We start from the raw sequence: 19123 nt of genomic DNA, 5'->3' as shown, positions 1-19123 counted from the left end.
TATATTCCTTTTTGAAAGCTTTATGGCTCAAAAGCTGCAAGAGGACAGCACAGAGAGATTTGAATCAAAGGTGGAAGAAGTGACATTTCTCACTCTGCATGGGGAGGCTGGAAGTAGACACTGCACTTCTCCTTTGTTCCACACTGCTACTTTATTCTAAGGTTACACTGCAGATGCTGTCTCCTCACGTACCTGTGCTTTTGGGAAGGATGCACTTGCTCAGCCAGCTGTGAACAGACTTCCCCCTTGACAAGGGCAGAGCACAAGCAGCTCCAAAACCATACTTGAAGGCAAGCCCAAGTATCCTTCTGCCTCCTGGCAGGAAGAAGCAAAGCAGCAGCCCCAGCCCTGCTGAACAAGCTCTGTCCTCACAGAGCCCTCTCGTGGCCACATTCCTTCCCTCACCTTCCTGCTCTGAGATGAAAGGCATCATCCTGAACACAGTTCAACACACCTAAACCTGAGCAGGCACACATCCCCCCATCAGATGCTAAAAAGCTGACTTCACAGGGAGTGCTTGTGCACTATCCTAGCAGCATTTGCAGAATGCAGTGCTGAGCAGGGCAGGCCTTGGTGCTGACGTTTTTCAGCAGGCCACAGCTTAACATAAGCATCATCCTCTGCAGCCCCCACATTACTGACATGCAGCAGCTTTCCCCATTAGCAACAACAAACAGCAGGAAGGGCTATATGAGCAGCCATACACAGGTAAAGCCCACCTCTGTGACAGAGAAGAAACTAAGCTCTAGTTTAACAATCCCACAATAAGGATGACTCAAAATTCTGGCAGTAGAGCCATGCCCACACCACAGCAGTCATCAAGTGGTCAACTGCTTTAAAAAGAACTCATCAGCAAGGCAAGGGTATACAGAAAAAAAGTGTCTTTATTAGCATTGTTACAGGCAATGCATACATAAGAATTGATCCTTAAAGTGTACAACCCCCCAGCCAAGTTTAAAGCAAGAGAATCAGCAGATTGAGACCTATATTGTACACATGTGCAGTAACAGGATCTCTCCGGACCTTCCAACAGAAGAGACTGAAATCACTTTACAAAAAAATGTAAATAAAAATAACACCCATTTTAAAAAAGTACCAGCTCCTAACGAGCCAGCAGAGCATCAAAAATATCAAACAGGGGAGCTGTCCAATCCTATCGAGTTCCTGTAAGGTTTGAGTATTGCGTTGTTCACACCCTGCATATGCCAGGCATCGTGTTTAAAGCTTAGTAATAAAAAACACACACCTTAGAGATGAGGTGGGGTTTAGATCAATTCCAACTGTGTCAGTTGTTACTGAATTTCTGTCAATGCATCATAGTATCATTATCATCACCCGATGGCAGCAGTGCCAATCATGAACATTTTCCCTTTGTTAAGTGTTCTGAAACTGAGTCAATGTGAATTAGTGACATTTCTCTCCAGAATCTTTATGCTGACTTTACCTTATGCCAATTAAAAAAAATCCTTAAAAAAAAACCAACAACTTTTAGCTTGTTTCTAAGTGGGTAAATATTTAAACTAGTTAGCAAAATTAAACACCAGAATTTTCAGAAGTTATTTTTGTGCATAGTTAAATGCTGCAAGATGATTTCACATTTAATAAAGCAGACTTTTAGAAGCAATTTGCAAGAAAAGGTGTTCCCTTACGATATCGATCTTAGCTCAGGGGAGAGATAGGGGTGGTTTGTTGGGTTTTTTCCCAGCTTCTTGCAATTGCTTTTCATCTACACTGGAATTTAGTGCAAGTCATTAAATTGTTTGGTACCCAGCGTGGCTCCTCTTTCTGCCAATCAAGTAAGCAATCAGGACAATCAGAACCAGACCAGCAAGGGCTGCACCAACTATTATAGGGATCAGCATGTTGTTTTCATCCAGCTGACATTCTTCCACTGAAGAGAGAAAGAGTTATGTTAGGCACCAGTCTGGGCACCTACCCAGGCAGACTCCTCCTCGAGCTGTTTTGCTCTAACTACAGCCACAAAGAACAGCATTAACCAGAGCACCAAGGAACTTCCCAGACCTGCTCCCCTCTCACACAACCATCTGAACACTGTTAGGAAGGAAAGTTGTTTGTGCTCTTCCTTAACTTGTAATAATGACTCCTAGTTATTTCAAAGCTGCTTTTCACATACTTGTCACACTAGCCTCAATTCAAACATCTCATTGATCCTTACAACACCTGCAATACAGCACACAGACACTGAGCACAGCACTTCCTTTCTTGTCTACAGACTTAGGTTTCTATTAGTTTGCAGTTCCCTCCACCCCCATATCAAAATGTAAACCTCTTACCTGCTCCAAACTTGTCTCCATCAACCTTGAAAGCCTGGACCTGAACATTAAATACATTGACAAGGGCTTTGTCCGTGACCTGGAAATTCTCCTCTGCACTGCACCTGTAGGAGTTCCCCACCGTAGCTCTCAGCTCACTCATGCTGTCATTCGACGCTTCAAACGTTGGAGCTGTGTAAGAGAGTCTTATTAAAGAATCCTGAAAAGCAGGAGCTGGGAGCTCACTGAGCTCAACATTCAAAAGATGTTCCTCCCCAGCTTTTCTAATGTGTTCCTTAATGCAGGCAACCCTTAACATTTAAGGAAGCAGTTACTGAAAGTACACTTGAAAGTCCCTACCTTTTGCTTCAGAAGGCAGAGTTGTGCTGACATTCACACCTTGCAGGAAGAATTTTTCACTACTTGCATTCTTTTAAACAAAGAAAGAAAAAGACACCAGTAGTTTTCATTGAAAATGATGGCGTTCAACATGAACTTTGTTACAAGCTATTCCTCTGCCACACCACAACTGTTCCCAGCTTGGGTAAAATCTTTACAGGTTCAGCAGTTCAGTGGAATTCCTGTTCCAAGCACACTCTGTATTTATACATAGGTATGCACTCTTTCCTTATACCAAGAATTAAACCCTCTAAACTGCAGTATTAAAAACAAAGTCATTACTCATTCCCCTTCCCATAGTTGGATCTTTTTGCTATAGTCACTGACCAGGTTAATATACCCACATCAAAAATACTGCAGAGATCTCATGAGCTTTGTCTAGAGATCCTTACCAGTACAAAGTGGAAGGTGATTTTTGTTTTCTCAAAAGCCAGACTCAGGAAGGCAGACGTATTCTCACATCTTCCAGAAGCATTTGTATTATGTGGTATGAAATTCAGCAGATCTAATGCCATCTATGAGAAAAGAGGACTGATATAATACCTACTTTTGAAGAAACCCAATATACCACTAAACCATCAGGAAGCTTCTAGTACGTACACAAAGCTGAATTTACCTATATACTGTGATTCCAGAAAAAAAAAAATCTATGTACCACATCCTTGCTGGTTGATGGCTGAGCTGTCAGTCAGTCCAGCTGTGCAAGAACACCACGCAGCAGGAAACAGCTCAGGGAACACTGCACCACGTGGCTTAAACACAGTTGCCAACATAGCCACCTACTGTACAGCAACACATCAGCTGGGATCCAACTTGAATGTGCAGCCATCATTTGTCTGCCCACAGTCACCCAACATAATTGAGATTAAGCCAAAGGATAGGGAAAAAATTCACAACAGAAGGTCTATACATTAAGCATGTCTGCTTACTGAACCTTGGTTGTTGTTTTCTTCTGAGATCCTTTGAATTATGGCTCATAACTTTGCCTTACAGGCTAATGGGAAACAGGTTTATACACAAGGCTGGCAGGCCAGGCTTTATAGCAACAGTAGAGGCAAAGAGCCTATGCCAAGGCTGCAACTTACACAAACCATGCAGCACTTTCTCTAGTTTATCTTAGCCCTTGAAATTAAGTAACTCAATCACAGAATGGCTTGGGCTGGAAGAGACCTTAAAGCCCACCCAGTTCCCACGCTTCTCTGTGGGCAGGGCTGTTGTCCACTAGACTGCATCGTAACAGTTGAGCCAAATATCCTCTGGTATCAGCTGGAAGTTAAAGAAGTGGTTTTCAAGCAGTTCTGGATCCCTTAGAATTTTGTCAAGTCTGTTTAGTTTTACAACAGCAATTATCTTCCCTTCTAATATTGCTTCACTGTTTTCACTTAGGCACCTTGGGCCAAATTCCTGTATTAACAGCTCAGACATCTTGTTTAGATGGAATCTTTGACAGAAGATCCCCCTAGTCAGATTTTTATAATTTTTACTGCTCCTGTGGAATGGCCACGTAACACTAACTGGATTTGACAGACGAGTTTAGGACTCTTAGTGGAAAAAAAATCTTTAATGACCACTACTTCCAACACTACTGAGCTTGAATAGACCCTAGTGCAAGCGAAGCTAAGCAATTCAAACAGCATTCGAACAGATGAACTCTATGAAAAAAATATTTTTTTTTAAACAAGGAAAAAATACCTTGTAATAATTTAACAAATCTTTTCTAAAGAGTCTGAAGGTTTTGAAGAAAAATGTACCTTTTCATCTTTCTTTAGATAGGTGATGTTAAGCTGTAACCCCATGGAGGCAAGGACACAGGTTCCATTTGCATCAGTCACATTGTATTTACCAACTGCAGGATCTGAGGGTGCTGTGGTTGGTGCTGGGCTGGTTGTTGGAACCAGGCTAGTAGTGTGCTTTGGAGTTGTTGGTGCTACAGTGGTAGTAGAGACCATATCTTCTCTACATTCTGTCTCTAGAGAGAAAGGAAAATATACAGTCATTACCAAACAAAGTTACAGGACTTTCTCATCCCCGAGGGAAAGGAGGACAATTCCAGTACCTTTTCTTAACAGAAGGTAACAAAAGCTGAGAAACAATAGCAAGACATTACTTGAACTCGTTTCAAAGTTTAAGGAGCATCTTAAAACCTAGTATGAAAATACCTCTGCTGTTACTTATTGAAGTTCATGGTGCCCGCATCTGCTTTTATTCATTTCCATCATTCTGCTTCACAAAAAAAAATCATTACAAATGAGATTCCATGTTGACAGAGCCAGCATTCACACTGTCAGCTCAATGCAAGGCTTCAAGGACTCCCCCTGTTGGGCATCCTAGGCATTCGTGTTTCAGAAGCAAAGGAGTAATTCCCATGCCCAGTACTAAAAGCAGTCTCAGAGGTGTGTTGTTCTCATTCCCATCTACACCACCAAGTCATGAGAACCCCACTTCTTTACTGTGACAATACTCAAAGAAACATTAGAATACTATAACGGACCTGCTGAGTCCTCATTGGAGATGGAAGAGCCACAGCATTGCAATGCAACTGCAAGACACTGCTGCTGATGGCAAGAGTGCTCCTGCATCCCTTCCATTTGGGTTTTCGTGTCCATCCTCTCTGCATTCCTGTATTTACAAATACCTACCACCTGAGGTGCAGGGCTGAGTGAGGATGGCTGCCTGACTTCTCTTTTCATCCAGTATCAACACCAGCTTCCACAGTAAAAGGAAAGAGGTACAACAGTGGCTTCACTTGCCAGAGTATTCAGATACCTGGCAGCAGAGCTGAGCTTGTTGTGGACAGCCAAGAAGCTTCCTGCATTGAGGATCTAAGCCAAAACCAAAAGTCATAGCAAAGACATTACCGTAGTGCAGCCTTCCCTCTTCCAAGCCAAGGTCATCCTCCTATTTTATGGATAACTACTTGCAACTTTGTAAGGACTACAGTAACTACAGCAGCCTCACAGTCCATACTTATCTTACAGATAATGGATAAGTAATGAATAGCCTCTGTACTTAAGAAGCAACTTAGCTTTTGATTATGACTCATAAAGAAGAACTCCACATGCAGCCTAATTACACCTTGTGAACTCAAACTCAGCACAACTTTCCTACTCCATTTCTGGAAGGGGAAAGAACAGAGCGAATGTGGATGAATGGAGGAGTGACCCTATCTTCTGTCAGTTTATTGGATACTCTTCAGGTCCCAGAATGTGGTAATGTCCTAACAAATAAACCAAGCAGCCAGTTTAAATGCTGCTTCAATGGAGAATCCCCTGTCTGCAAAGTCTCAACATAAACAGCCTCTTATTGAAGTTGGCAGAGATGGATTTCAAGTGGTAGTTCATCCTAGGTAGAATTTAGATATAGTGTTTTTACTGAACTAACTTACAGCAAAGCTCCTACTAACTCTACAAAATAGATGTGGAAGCAAGATGCTCTTGTCTTTTTCTGACAGTTGCAGGAAAGCAGCTGACAGTTCTACTGACAGATAAAATTAAAGCCCTCTTTCTTCAGAGCTGAGAATCACCACAGCAGCCTCAGTCATTAACCTGTAGGTACACTGCCTGAAGTTACTATTACTATTGCAGATGCACTGACTGCTGACTCCACTTCCTTTCAGTGAACACTGCTCAGATCACCAGCAGAAATATTCTTTAATGAAAGAGCTGCAGGTAGAACAACAACTGCAGGAGAATTCCAGATCGCAAGTTGATCAATAACAGGCTGCCAAAAGTGGGAAGTCTCAAGCCTACGAGTGGAAAGAAAGAGCTGCTCTGGAAAAAAGTTGTTTTCAGGATCAAAACAATTAAAAATGATAAAGTAAGGGCTCCTAAACTACCTGAATTAAAAAATAAGCAATGGAGATAGCTCATTATGCAATGGAAAAAACTACAAAAAACTGCATGCAGTCTCGGGAAAGTAATAAAAGTTAAGGGAAAATGTTAATTAGAAGAAGAAACTCAGCAAGGCAGTATGGATAACAGTCACATGGAAGTGAAAGAAACACCACCACAAAAACCAGAAGCACAAACTGAAACCAAGCAGTATCATGAAATTATGTATATTTCCAAACAGTCAGTTTCATTAAGATGGTGATACCACCAGATAGAAAAAAAAACTATAAACTAAAAAGGGAAGTAACAAGGGATAGAAAGTAAAGCAAATGTTGATAAACTTGTGCTCCAAAAGGAGGAGCCACCCAAAATAATGCAACACTGTCTTACAGTTTACCCGAAGGACTGTGAGAACAGGCAATAAATAGGTGGCACTGAAAAATAACAGACAGTAAGGAGATCTTACTGAAGTTTTGTAGAAGTAGCAGAGCTCTTCCCAACATCATGGCTTGTACTGAAGCCTACTCATAACTGATCACATGCTTACCCACTCTGCCTAGATAACTACACCAAGACACTTAAAATCGGATTGTTCTGAAAACCAAAGTAATAGGAACTACACTTTTTACATTACAAACACTTCCAAGGGATGAGAAACTCCCCAAACTAGGATCTGGGCCATGTGCCCAGTCAACCTACAGCAGCATGTGTTTAGAGCCAAAAGAAATCACAAGGAGGAGGAACGTTTCCCGATTCCTGCACAGAACTCCCAGGAACATAGGACCTTTCAGCCATGAACACTGACACACCCAGAGGAAACATGAAGCAAGTTTATTCATTCCAGAAGATTCTGCTATCACCTTCAGATCGACAACTGCCTAAGTATGTAGAACCAAGACTTAGAAGAAATAGCTGTTGTTGGAAATATTAGCTCAGCGTGTTATGTTTTGTGTTACGAGATACCTACTGTTTGTACTGAAAGTGCCATTTGTGGGATAGGCCTCTAAAGTAACATTGCTGAAAGTAATGTTCACATGCTTCATATGGATGTATTTGGAGTTGATGCATCTGTATTCCGTGCCAAGATGTGCCTGAATAACAGATTTATGTGTCACTTCCATAATTTTTCCTGTGAAAAGATCACATGGCATTAGTATGTAAGTTTTTGTGGACAGAAAAAAAACAGTATTACTTCTGCAAGGGTAACGTAATAAGAACAGGAAGTTTTCATTTTACCTTCAGTTGAATTGGGGAATAAAGTTTCATCTGATAGATTGTAGTGGAAAGTTAGCTCTTCAACTTGGTACATATCCAGAGTTTTTGAGAAATTCAGACTTATCAAGTGTCCTGCTCCAAAACTCAGTGCTAAAACTGGATGAGATGTGTTACCTTCACCACATGAGCTGTGTGACTGCGATGTGGCATTTTGGGGAAGAAAGAAGTGTGCAAACTGCAGGGTAAGAAAACAGAACACACAGAAGGGACAACGTTACAGCTTCTCCTTACTGCTTTTCAAATAACTATGAACCTGCTACAAAGCAAACAAGTGATGCTCATATATATTATATGGTGCCTACTTAGTTACCTATATACAGCAAGCAGCATGTTACTGGCACTCAGATTTCCTCTGAAATTTGAGGACAAAACACTCTCACAGCACCACTCAGACCTTCCCCTTAAGCTAGGGCTATGAACTTGCAGGCACACTCACACTAGACAAATCAAATCTGGCAAATTCTGGACATGTGAAAGATGGGAAGGCTTTAAGTTTTGCTTCCTGACGAGCAACTGAGAAAGGACAAAAGCAAATGGCAGTCTATGCAGTTTTGATATAATTATTTGAGTTTAATACATATTGGCAAAGTAACTTGACGTCTAAGACAAACAGCATTCACTGGAAAGTTTGAGTTTATGGCTTAACAAGAAACAGAAGCATGTTATGAATGCAGTTATTTTGAATGCAAACTTGCATAGAACCATCAGCAGGATTTCAGACTATCAGCACTGAGAAACAGACTACACAGCTCAAATCACACACAGGGAATATAGGCACTGGCAAAGCAGTTGGATGTTTTAATTTCATATTAACCTAATGATTAGAAAAAAACTTCAACAGGAATACCTTAAAACACAAAACTTCAGTAGGATTATAAATAATCACTGACTACTGCCTAGCAGGAGCCAAAGTCAGTAAACTGAAAACCTGAGTATTTGCAAATACTCTTACCTTTAAACTTTTGTTAATAGACTGCAAGCCTGCAGATATACTGTAACCTACAGAAACATGCTAAGGGAGCAGATCACAGGTTTTAGTGAAGTTTGAAAGCTCTGTGCCAGTGGCCATTTCACTTCAGATTTAGTCAATCTAAGTACCTTGCAATGATCAAATACACTACTGAAAAGAGTGGTAGCATTTTCTTTCATTTACAGTCACAATGAAAGTCATTTCAGCTACTAATAGGACTTACGTGGAATTTCAGTCCACATTGCACACCCCTGTTATTGCAGTAATTTCAGGCAGTCTGCTCTTTAATTACAGGAAACATCAGGAACAAAGGAAAAGTTGATGCAACATGACTGGAAGAGGGGAATGTTTGCAGAAGCAGTTTTTCAAGCTTAAATATTTGTTCAAAGTTTCAGTAGTACACACTTAAAGACCCCACACAGTACAAAATGCACATTAGAGACAAGAAGAGAACACCTCCCATTACCTGTTTTTGCCCATTGCTTTTGTATTCCACTGAGAAGGCTACTGTCAGGTTAGCAATTATGCAGACTTTGCCTGTTGAATCTCTCACATCAAATGAAGAGGAAGCTTGTAAAAAGCCTGTAAGAGGAACAAGTAGTTAAATGAGAGTCACAAAAGAGTTAACTTTTCAACCCAAGCAAAGACAAGCATGTAGAACTCCATTTTGAAGACACATCCTGAACAGCAGTTGGGTTTAGAGACTGTAATGACTAACTTACCATAGTAGCCTCAACATCAATAACCAAGAGAATATATTTAACACTCCATTTATAAATGACAAAGCTGCTCAGAGCAAAGCTGTTGACATGCTGCGTCCTCAGAATATAAGAGAAGCTTGTTACAAGCATATCAGTCACACTGCTCAAGGCAGCAACTCCATGTTCACCCTGCACAGCAACTATTTTGCAAGCTTCAGCCAGAACCAACTTAACACATTATTAGGTCCTGCAGCCCTATTACTGCTCAGCCCCCCCAGAGCCTCTCTTCCCACTGTATAAGACACCTGGCTGCACACGTGCTGAGCGCAGCAGTTAGTGGGCTTGGACTGACTGCAGATGTTTGGGAGGCACTGCCAGAGGCAGCGTGACAGAGCGTGCCCCGCCTGCCAGGAAAGTCTCTCCTGCCTGCCATCTCATTCCCTGCACTTGAGAGGAAGATGGGGCCAAGACCTTGATACAAGCAGAGGTCACAGCCTCCTGCCTGCTTTAAGCTAATCTCAGACAGAGTTGCTGACTAAAGCAGGGCTTCTCCTCTGCTCAGAGCACCAGCACAGCTCACACGCTATTACTGACTACGCAGGGAAGGACTGTGTGGCTGGAGGGACTGCCCTCTGAAAGCAGGATGGACTCGCATGGGCTGCCACTGATGACATTCACCTGGGGCACATGTGCTGGCAGAGTGCTGGTTATCCTTCATTCACACTAAGAGCCCCATGGACAGTGCTCCTGCATCAGCATTCAATACCAAGGCACTCACGGTATTTCGTTGCAGATCCCTTTCTTTATGTTCCTCATTCTCTCTGCCCCAACCACACATCCAAAACAAACCTCACCACAAAATGCCTGCAACTGTTCTCTACACTTTGCCACCTCACAGGAAAGCTGAAAAAAGCAGCTGCAAGACAAACCACTCCATTTATCACAAGCAAATAAGCTTTAAAGAGTCAAACATGCTAATCCATTCAACTGCTGATACAGCAAAAAGATCCAGCAGAGGGATTATCAGCTGGACTGGGTAGAATTACAGAGTGGTATGGGTTGGAAGGGACCTTTAAGACCACCTAGTTCTCTCTAGGCAGGGACACCTCCCACTAGAGCAGGTTGCTCAAAGCCCCATCCATGCTTCCAGGGAAGAGGCATCACACCCTCACTGGGCAGCCTGTTCCAGTGCCTCACCATCCTCACAGTAAAGAATTTGTTCCTAATATCTAGTCTAAATCTACCCTCTTCCAGTTTAAAGCCACTTTCCCTCATTCTGTCCCTCCATGCCCGTCTAAAAAGTCCCTCCTCAGCTTTCCTGTAGGCTCTCTTCAGGTACTGGAAGGCTGCTACAGGGAACCTCCCTGAGCATTCTCTTCTCCAGGCTGAAGAGCCCCAGCTCTCTCAGTCCCCATAGGAGAGGTGATCCAGCCCTCTGCCCATCTCCTCCACAGCCTTCCTCTGGACCTGCTCCAACAGCTCCATGTCCTTGTGTCAGGGGCCCCAGAACAGGATATAGTACTCCAGACGGGGTCTCACAAGAACAGAGTAGAGGGGCAGAATCACCTCCCTTGACCTACTGACCATGTTTCTCCTTATGCAACCCAGGATACTGTTGGCCTCCTGGGCTGCAAGCTCACATTGCTGGCTCATGTTGAATCTTTCATCAACTGACACCCCCAAAGCCTTCTCCTTTATCCACTGACGCTGTAACTATATCATAAAAGTCCACTAAGGCAGTCAGCACACACAGAAGGCATAGATGTAGGACCACACTGGAAATACATAATTTCTCTGGCACTCAGTAAGCATTTTCGCTCTTGCTCTTCCTCAGCGACAGTTTCCTTCTTCTCCATGTACAGGAATACATTTCCCCCAGAAAAGGTGACCAAAACAATTCAGTACAGTACTAGAAACAACTGATGCTCCCCCACACGGCAGTTTCAATTTGCAAAGTTTCCTCCAAGTTGATTTTACATTTGGAACTGTTTACCCTGCACCCAAGCACTTGCTTTCTCAAGAACAGTGCTGCTTACACTTCCTTGAAGTTTTCTAGCACTGCATAGAAAGCAGAGTAGAGGCAGAGAACAGCCGCCTGTGACTGCTCGATCTAACACTATCAATGGAAAATGTGACAGAGGGAACATCTCCAGTATACATGCTGACTGCCTTGTTCAATAACTACTAAAAGGGTTTGGTGATTTTAGAACTATAAATAAGTAACAGGCAACAGATGAACAAAAAGAAGAAAAAAAAGCAGGTTTCAAAGAGAAATGCAGGGGAAAGAAAGGACTGAAAAACAGCACTAAGGAACACACTGCTGACCAGAAGGAAAATATGAGTCCTACACATTCCAGATGATTCAGAGAATCAAAGACAATGCAAAGGTACCAGAGAAAACAGAGTAGAGCCCAGATTCTGGGAACAAACAGCTGACAAATCACTCAACAAGTTTAAGTAATAGACAATAAGTGGTCCGAGCAAACATTGAAACATTCCTCCTGCATAGCTACTAGATTTTTGCACAGTTAAGTTCACGCCATAATACGCAACCCACTCTGGCTAGAGTGGAACAAAAACCATAAAACCCCACTCCCTCCTCAGAACTGTTCAACAGCCACTGGATTTGCAGTGTCAGAGCAACAAAAGTACATCAGGGATGAGACAGCAAGCTGACCTCCATGAAGCAGTCTGCTTCCCTGTAAGCACACAAGCATTCATGAGACCAGAGAAAGCACTGTGCTGGCAGCACAATGCACAGCCATGCTCCTGAGGCAGGAGTGGAGAGCAACACAGATCAGACTGAGGGATTTGTAAGGGACAGGAAGGCAAAGAAAAATTAGCAAATGCACGGAGGATCAGATCGAGGCACTGAAGGAGAGAAGCTCCTGCCTACTCTCTGCTCCAGCCAGCCAGCTCAGAGCAGCTCACAGGGTTTGGGAGGAAAGCAGCTGCTGAGTTTGAGAGGGCTGCTTCAGTGTCGACCAGTGATTAAGGCATGAATCATCGCCAGCCCACAAATAGTAAGTGCCTACAGTCAAAATGTCAGGAATACAGAAAAGCAAACTGATGTTGAATCAATCTGTCTTGGGATTATTTCTATTTCAGTTACATAAAGTAATGTGCCATTTTATTACAACATATCTACAAGTTGGGAATATTGCTTGTACTTCCCAAAGCAACGCTGTTCTTTGATATATAATGCAAAAACTGATACAGCCTCCAGCATCTTCTCTTTGAATGTTCTTAATTGACCACATCACCCTACCTGACCACTATGTGCACCAGAGCAGCAGCAGTACTTCAGATTCCCACAACTCAACAGCTCACAGAGTCTCAATGAAAAAAGCAACTTCTGTGAAGTTCATTATTCGTTCAGCTGGAAATGGCATGAGTATCTGGCAGAAGAATCACCAGAAATGCAGTAGCATCAAAGAAACCTCATGCAGTCCAGATGCTTCTTTTGTATTCCAGTAGGTTCCCATAAAAGGGCTGCTTACATTTATTCCAGCAGCATATTTTCAGTTGAAACATCCTAAGATACTGTCCCCCTTCATAGCTCATTTCTGAAGTTATCCTGGCGTGCAAGATTGAAGGCAAAAATGTTTATGAAACAGCCTGATATGCGGCTTTAAATCCAACATCCACCCTTATCTAACACTCCTACATGAGGAAAAAAAAAACAAGCCATGTGTATTAACACTCCAAGATGGAATAAACAAGTCAAAGAAAATCAAAACCTCCTTTCTTACGTAACAATTTGTCTCAGTGATCAACCACAATTTGCTTTAAACCAAAAGCTATGATGGTTGCAGAACAATCTGGCACGTCCAAACAACCTGAATCTGAGCCTTCTGAGCACAGTTCAGAGTACACTGGGATTCTTGACCCATTCCTGCCCGCACCATAAAGATTTCAGGTCTCAACCTTCCCATGATTTAAATCCTGTTAGTCAAGCACAGCAACCCTTCAGCTGCCCTCTTGTATAATGGAAGCTTATTAAAGGAGAAAGATGAATACCTGTTGTGCTCTAGAAAAAGCAAGCACCTATTATTAATGTCAGTTGTTTACACTGGCTGCCTGCAAAGAGAACTTCGGTTACAATAGTTAATGATTCACTGTCTCCAAGTTTCACTAAAACAATGACCACTGATAAAGACAGCAAACCAATGCTACTTTTATACAATTTGGACTTCACTACTATGTTCTTCTGCATAAATAAAACCTTCAGTATTTTTGTGCCTCCCTGTGCAAGGAAAGAACAGCAAGCCATCCCCATTTAGCTAGACAACACCTGTCCCTGACAGAGAGCACATGGAAAACTGCTCTCCATTGGGCATCAACAAGATGCCTCTTACCCACAGAATGTTTATTTCTTATTGCAGAAGTGAACAGAAATGCCCAGTAATCCACTCCCTTTGCTGGTTTGCAACTTGGTGCTTTTTTGTGAGCAAAAGAGTGACCTTCGTGCTTCAGACTTCTAATGTCTGTGCCAGAAGCGTAAATGGAAGATCTCCTGAGTTAATTTCTCTAACCTCCTGAAGTAACCACCACTCCCAGGTAGAAACCTTGAACAATTGGAAGAGCAAGCAACACAACTTGCTTAAATCCTGGACCTACACAACCTCAGGAGAGTAATGAAAAAAAGAAACACCAAGAACTTTAAAAATATATTTATCTTTAAAGATCATACTATTTACCCACTCTCTTGCTTTCAGAGAATGAATGAAAGCAGGGCAGATTCACTGCATGAACTGCTTTTCCCAAGACAAACTGATCTTCATAAGAACTCAAACTTAGCATTTACCCACCACCAATGGACTCAGACCAGGAGCATAGTTTCAACAGCAGGAAGAGATAAGGCAGGGCACACTTCAGATGCTGTTTTAACAACCTGCAATGTAAACCATGGAATAAAAGGAGACCACAGTTCAACTCTAGAGTGGGTGAGAGTACTACAGGACAGAATGGGATGAGCTGCACTTGTGCAGTGCAGCATCTGATGAGTTTCAGATCCAATCCCAGAAGAATCATCCCCGCTAACTTGCAGGGATGAATTCATAGTCAGTTTCAGACTACCTTTTTAGCACTGCTGATTTACATCAAGATAGCTGACAACTTGTTTCTCAATACAGGCATGCAGGTGGATGAACAACCTCTGTCATAAACACAACAGCACAGGAGCATTATAATAGAAAGGATACTTTGCAGCTATACACTCGACATTTGGCCAGACAGTTGCATCCAGCTTAGTCACATGAAGCTTCTTATGGCTTACAGTCTAGAGGAAGGAAGTCTTGAGATAACTCTACAGCAGCTGATGCCACAAGTCCTGCAGGAGAGCTGACCTACCATGGCGAGATGTCCCAGCACTCACGTGAATTCCTTTAGCACTTGCTCTGCCTAGTACTGCTGTGTCACACCACACAGCTAACATGTCCTTCAAGGAAGCTGACAGCCCCAATAATTAAATAAGGACCACATTTCCCAATCCCACACTGGAGAAGGAGCAGCTAAGCCACATGCTCCTATGCAGAGCCACGTTTGAAACTCCATCCGCTGCTGGCAGGGGCACTGTCCCTGCTCTCACCCTTGGAAAGCAGAACTGGCAGGCAGCGGTGCTGCCAGGTGACAGAGAGGGCAAAGACACTGCTGCTCTCAAGTTCAGCAGGATGCCAGCACACCAACACTGAAGTCAGATGCATAGCAAACATGATTAGAAACCATCCTACTCACTACAGGACAATCGGGAAGCAGGTTACACAAAAAGTGAAACCTTCAAGCCAAGCTAAGCAGAAAACTAAGGAACATGCCTCAGACAAACAGCATGACAGGAGCTGGCAGAGGCCTGGCCCTATGAGCCAGAACTGCACAAGTCAGGACTGAGCAAGCCATCACGTGGTGAAGGACCTGGCACTCGCACACACATTCAGGTCCCTTAACACTGTGCCAATACACTCAAAGAAGCCACCAAGCAAGCACAATGGTTAAGGACAGCATTTGATAAAGCCACATTTCAGAAGCTGCACAGTGTGTGAGCAAGTTGCACCTCATGAAAAGTACTCAATACGCAGTCACATATAACTAGCAATTTTAAGATTCAGGAAGATAGTTTAACACAACATTATTTAGCAGCTATAATTTGCTAGCTAAGTTTCTCTCCCTGTATGCTGCCATTCCCAAGGAGTGCTTTGGCCTGTTACCAGAGCTCTTGTAATCAGTACATTCAATGCAAGTACAAACAGCAAAACACACTGGTAGCAAAGTTTAAAATTCCCCTTCAGACCAGGGTTGTGCAACTAGAGCACGAGGACCATGCCTCAATAATTCTGAGCCAGCATCATGGTACCTTTACTTCATTATTTCCCCCTGGATGTCAGACATTATTTACTCACTGAATCGATCAACGGCTACTCCAAACTTAGATTTTTGGAAATGTTTTCTCTGCCATGCCTGTCTTTTGCTACACAGAACTACTAGCACATTGGCATGGCAGAATCAGAAGCAGCTCTATTGGACCTGACACACAGCAGCACAGCTGACATGTTGTGCTCAGCAGCACATAGGTCTCTCTGTATCACCATCTCACCATTAGTCAGGAAAATCATCAGGAAATGCTTAGCGCTGACATGTGAAGCATTCAGCTTAGCACTTGCTGCTCAATGTGAAAGGAAACTGAAAGAGCAACTGACATGCAGGGGAAGGGGGAAAAAAAAAATCAAGCAGATATCAATCTCCTATCCTCAAGTCAAGGCGCTGCCAAATGCTTTCCCATAGGACCCACCCATGCTAATCCCTCAGTCGCCTGTGATCTTGCCTTAACCTGATCAACGTTCCCTCTGATGACTAAGGGGTTGCGAACACCTGACAAGTCAGGTCATCCTATGCCATGCTGCTCTGCACTGCTGTTCTGGCCTCTGTCCTGCACAGGAAGGTGGATGTTATTTATTTGCACCAAGAAACTCTCCCTCGAGATCCCATCCACAGCAGGAGGTTGGAACTGGATCATCTTTAAGGTCCCTTCCGACCAAAGGCACTCTACAGTTCTAAGATCCGAGGGAGAAGGGATGTCAGCACATGAAGTGGCACAAATCCATGGCTGTTAGTAAACTGATGCTCTATAGTCTAGTAAACTTGCCTGTTGCTTCAACAGTAGAAGCAACACACAGATCACACGCTAAGCAGCTAAACGGACTGAGCTATGTTTACAACTGCTACCTGAGCAGAGGAGAGCTACCACAGCCCCACAGCACATCAGCGGCGGGACCCACAGCCTGCGCGGAATGCAAGCAAGCGCGATTCTTTAACGGAGCCCTACGCACGAGTCCCCGCTCAAGCGGCAGCTCGACGCCTCTCGGGCTGCAGACAGCAACCCCACAAGCAGGCCTGTCAGCTGTGCCCCCCAGCGACTCCCCTCGGGCCCATCCTAACAGTCACGCAGCCCCTCAGCGGCCCCCTATGCTGGCGCAATCCCCGCTCCCTCACGCCCCCGGTCGCAGCCGCAACCCCCTCCCCCTACCCCCCCGCGCCACCCTCATGCATTCACAGCCCGTCGCGCTGAGGCGCCCCGCGGGCCCCACCACAAGGCCCCTCCGCCGGAAGGAGGGCGGCCGTGAGGGGAGCGCCCAGCTCCGCTCCCGCATAGCGAGACCCCGGGGCCGGGGTTACTGCTGACGGTCGCACGCGTCCGCTTACCGAGCAGGACGGCCGCGAGCAGCGCCCGCGCCATGGTGGGGCAGGAGGCGCGAGGCGGCGGCAGAAGGGCAGACAGAGGCGGGGGGCGGTGGCGCAGCACCGCGTTAGAGAGGCAGGCCGTTGCACCGGCCGATCATAAGGCCTCTGACGTCACGCGCCCCGCCCGCGCGTCTCACGTGATGTGTGAGGCAGAGCAGGGGGAGGGGGAGGTCTCGCGAGAGGGGGTGGTCTTTCGTTCCCCTGTGGGGGCTTGTGTGGTTTGGGGGTTGAGGGCCTGAGGGTTCTGTTGACTGGGAGCATATTGGGACCAGCCAGCTGGAAGGCAGCCCTGCGGGAAAGGACCTGGAGACGTCAAGCTGAACGTGAATCAGCAGTGTGTTTCTCACAGAATCACAGAATTGTAGGGGTTGGAAGGGACCTCTAGAGATCATCGAGTCCAACCCTCTGCCAAAGCAGCTCCCTACACCAGGCTATGAGCACCCACAGTGTTCTTGGCTGCGAAGCATCCCCCAGCACGTTGGGACTGTTGTCTTTCTGCTGTACTCGTCACTGGTCAGACCTCAGCTGGAGAGCTCGGTCTTGTGCGGGGCTCCTCAGCCCAGGCAGAGCATGGGCACAGTGCAGAGAGTCCACCATAGGGCCACTGAGATGGTCTGAGGCTGGAGCAGCTCTGCTGTGAGGAAGAGCTGGGGCTGCTGGGCCTCGAGAAGGCTCAGGGGGATCTCAGCACTGTCCATAAATACCTGAGGGAAGAGTGCACAGAGGGCGCAGCCAGGCTCCTGTCAGAGTAGCACAGTGCCAGGACACGGGGCTGTGGGAACTAAGTGGAACACAGGGCTCCATCTGCTTAGGTATCTTGCTGTGGCTCACAGTAGGGGATGAAGCTCTGGCGTATAGCTAAGGTGGCACAGATGAGTGAGAGCAATTAAACCAGCCTAAGCTCTATTTTGCCTTCAAAAACAAAACAAAAAAAGAAGTGGTGATCAGATGTTAGTGCAGTAATGGAGATACAGAGCCCAGACATACGATCACTTTGTAATTCAATGTAATTCAATGCTCTCTCTTATCTAAGCTGTTGAGGATATAGTTTCCTCATCTGAAACCTTACAAGGACTTATTTTACTATTTCTGGCATTAGAAAGTGCGCCAACATCAGTGTGCTTGTTTTCTCAAAATGACTGTCGTGTCATCCTTCTCATTACAGTGCACTTTAGATTCACCAGAATCCTTCCTGCTCCCAAGCTGCCTTTGCACATTTTTACTTAGAACTACTTGGAAATGCAGTTTAGCTACCAACAGCTGCTGAATCAAGGCCAGTTCTAGGCTGAGTGACTTTTCCCTACCGGTTGTCTCAGTTCACTTACACTTCCTATTTTCATGAAAGTTCCTAGAGATTAAGTATGGCCTGTGGGTCTGCCTTTCTGGTTTGATGATATTGCTATAAACAGACCTTTCATTATACTGCATTTTTATCTGTGCCTTTTTAGAGACAGAAATATTTATTTTTTTCTGCTCCAGCACTTGTAGCAACCTTCATTCTCACCACATAATAGCAAAAGCAGAAGTTAGTTAGTCAGCTTTACAAAGGACATAAGTAGCAGCAATGGTCAAGTGTTCAAATGAGTCATCTGCAGAGGAGTGGACATTAATGGAGGTGGGACCTTGGCTGTTCCCTCTTCTTGTAATCACTGCTTTTGGAACTTGCACTGAGGGTGGAGTAAGGTCTGTCTGAAAACAGTATGGAGAGGCCCAATGGCATGTTTAAACTTGCTACACGGTAATCTTCCTTTCTACTGAAGGAAGTAGGCATTTATAAATTGAAAAAAGATACATGGTTGGATTACTACCAACTAGTATCAATATAAATGTTGCATCAAGCCACGATATTATGGCAACAAGTTAGTAATTATAGAACATATGGCTACTAGCAGTGAATGACATTGATCTTACAGGCTGTGGATCATTAGCTTTTACAAGTGT

At 44.3% G+C, this 19123-nt stretch overlaps 1 protein-coding gene across 1 annotated transcript; it reads right to left on the bottom strand.

Annotated features, from left to right (window-relative positions):
- Nucleotides 1-866: 866 nt before the first annotated feature.
- LAMP1 (lysosomal associated membrane protein 1) lies at nucleotides 867-17254 on the bottom strand. The gene is made up of 9 exons (XM_065741027.1): nucleotides 17144-17254; nucleotides 9214-9329; nucleotides 7739-7952; nucleotides 7470-7631; nucleotides 4424-4641; nucleotides 3065-3187; nucleotides 2634-2703; nucleotides 2295-2465; nucleotides 867-1891 (listed from the first exon to the last, which is right to left on the bottom strand). Exons 1-9 carry the CDS (start codon nucleotides 17175-17177, stop codon nucleotides 1752-1754), a joined length of 1248 nt encoding a protein of 415 aa, XP_065597099.1. The 5' UTR covers nucleotides 17178-17254; the 3' UTR covers nucleotides 867-1751.
- Nucleotides 17255-19123: the final 1869 nt, after the last annotated feature.

This window comes from Cyrtonyx montezumae, unplaced genomic scaffold (assembly GCF_038088225.1).
Source record: "Cyrtonyx montezumae isolate F1298 unplaced genomic scaffold, pur_monq_1.0 scaffold_3, whole genome shotgun sequence".
In the NCBI taxonomy this organism is placed as follows: domain Eukaryota; kingdom Metazoa; phylum Chordata; class Aves; order Galliformes; family Odontophoridae; genus Cyrtonyx; species Cyrtonyx montezumae.
The sequence above is the reverse complement of the archived record's forward strand: the minus strand, read 5'-3'. Positions and strand labels throughout refer to the sequence as shown.

What these genes read in the sequence shown, in the direction of transcription:
- LAMP1 (XM_065741027.1), bottom strand. Translation starts at nt 17,177, where the DNA reads ATGGCGCGGGCGCTGCTCGCGGCCGTCCTGCTCG. An exon ending in AAAGCAATGGGCAAAAACAG is followed by an intron (nt 7,953 to 9,213) that starts GTAATGGGAGGT and finishes CTTACCCTGCAG; the next exon opens with TTTGCACACTTCTTTCTTCC. An exon ending in TGGAGACAAGTTTGGAGCAG is followed by an intron (nt 1,892 to 2,294) that starts GTAAGAGGTTTA and finishes TTCTCTCTTCAG; the next exon opens with TGGAAGAATGTCAGCTGGAT.